This window comes from Triturus cristatus, chromosome 7 (genome assembly GCF_964204655.1).
Source record: "Triturus cristatus chromosome 7, aTriCri1.1, whole genome shotgun sequence".
Classification (NCBI taxonomy): Eukaryota; Metazoa; Chordata; class Amphibia; order Caudata; family Salamandridae; genus Triturus; species Triturus cristatus.
The window spans coordinates 1,793,194,985-1,793,196,980 of record NC_140590.1 but is presented as its reverse complement, the minus strand read 5'-3'; the positions used below and the strand labels follow the sequence as shown (position 1 = coordinate 1,793,196,980).

The 1,996-nt window shown below is 36.0% G+C and overlaps 1 protein-coding gene across 1 annotated transcript; it reads right to left on the bottom strand.

Moving 5' to 3' along the window:
• Positions 1-863: 863 nt before the first annotated feature.
• Positions 864-1,790, bottom strand: LOC146813158 (olfactory receptor 5V1-like). The gene has a single exon (XM_085614722.1). The coding sequence runs from the start codon at positions 1,788-1,790 to the stop codon at positions 864-866; it is 927 nt and encodes a 308-aa protein (XP_085470848.1).
• Between the last annotated feature and the right edge of the window lie 206 nt (positions 1,791-1,996).

Below are 1,996 nucleotides of genomic sequence, written 5' to 3'. Positions count from 1 at the left end.
TTGCACTAGATGGCGTGCTAACATTAAAAATAGTGTAGTTTACTATCCCAACACCTTCCCTACTGTTACGTGGACTGGAGTTGGAATAGTAAATTACACTTTTTTAATGTTAGCACGCCATCTAGTGCAAGTCGATGTAAAGACTTGCGTTGTAATGTCCTGCGTTGTCAATGCACTCGCGTTGTAAAACTTTTGTTGTAACAGCATGCGTTGTAACAGCATGCGTTGTAACGTCATACATCCAACATAAACTATTGATAGAAAAAGTGAAACATAGCAGGTGCTGCAAAATAACAACTTAATAGAAACATATTTAGATCAGCAAACTTTGGGTAGCTCATTATGTAGGTGCGAACATCTGTATGCACATTGTTTAACCTTTGATAAAACGTCGATTTGATACAAAGAATAAATAATATTGTGTTCATGTATTCAAATGTCTTCGTGTATTTAAAACTGTGTCTGTGAAATACAACATTTAAAAGGCTAAAATAAATCTCAACTTTTTACTGCAAAATCTAATCAAAATTAAATGGTAATTTGCTGTGACTTTGAAATCTTTTTATTCAAGTTTACTCTTATTAATGTAGCGTTCATTATATTTTTCCGAAAGCACTCTTGTGAAACAGTATTGTAATTGTATGGCTGTTTTTTTGGATTTTGCTTTAAAAAAAAGCATTCTGCTAAAATGTTTGTAACAACATTCAACTCTGAAAACCACATCAACATAGTTTGGGATCAATACATTAGTGTATATTATATGCCAAATAGTATTACACCAGTGGTATAAAAATGACTTTCTTTTCAATATTAAATTGGTGTGCTACTATTGAAATTATGCAGCCTTCTTTCCTCATTATAATTCACATTATTCTCTTGGTCTTTCTGAGAGCATTTTTAAACTCTGCATTTTTCAGACTGTCTATAATTGGGTTACACAGTGGAGTAACAGCGACGTATGACAAAGACATTATCTTGCTGTCCTTAATTGAATATGTTGATGTCGGCCGCATGTATGTTGAACAGTGAGATGCATAGAATAAAATAACCACAGTGAGGTGGGAGGCACACGTGGAAAAAGCTTTATCCTTCCCGCCCTTTGATTTGATTTTTAGAATTGATGCTGTTATTCTGCTATAAGATATAATGATAAAAATAAATGTCATCATTGCTATTACAACTCCATTGATGTAAATGACTGTCTCATTGCTGAAAGTGAAACTGCGAGAAATCTTTAACAGGGCAGTCATATCACAGAAAAAGTGGTTAAAGATATGGGAATTGCAGAAAGAGAGCTTGGACAATAGCACAATGTGTGGAATTGCATTTACAAGACCAACTCCCCAGCTTCCAGCAGCCAACCACATGCACACAGCCTTGCTCATGATGGTCATGTATCGCAGGGGATTGCAGATAGCGACGTAACAATCATAAGCCATGACTGTGAGGAGAAGGAATTCAACTGTTGCCATGCCGATGAAAAAAAACAGCTGTAGCAGACATTCAGTAAAAGATACCTGTGCGCCCTCCAGAGAAAAGTGGGCCAGCAACTGTGGAAAAAGGACTGAGACATAACAGATATCAAGAAAGGACAAATGTGTGAGGAAGAAGTACATAGGTGTGTGCAGATGTGAGTTTGAGTAAATTGTTGTCAGGATCAGAATATTTCCTACTAGAGTTAACAGATAAACTAGTAAAAATGCAACAAAAAGTGGAACCTGCAACTGAGAAACATCCGAAAATCCAACAATTAAAAAAGATTCAGTGGAGCTCATATTTTCTTTATTCATCAAGGCAGCAATGCTAGAAATTGAAGTTACCCCGCAAATAAAATTAATAAAAATTGAAGTTGATTCATTTGTTGTCAGGAAACTTAAGTGCTGAGTAATGTATTGACTTATTTCAGCATAAACTGATGGCACCTTCACCGACACTGTTGGTGCACAGTCATTTTAAGCTGTACAGAGGGCGACCACGAATGATGTATTGGGATGTC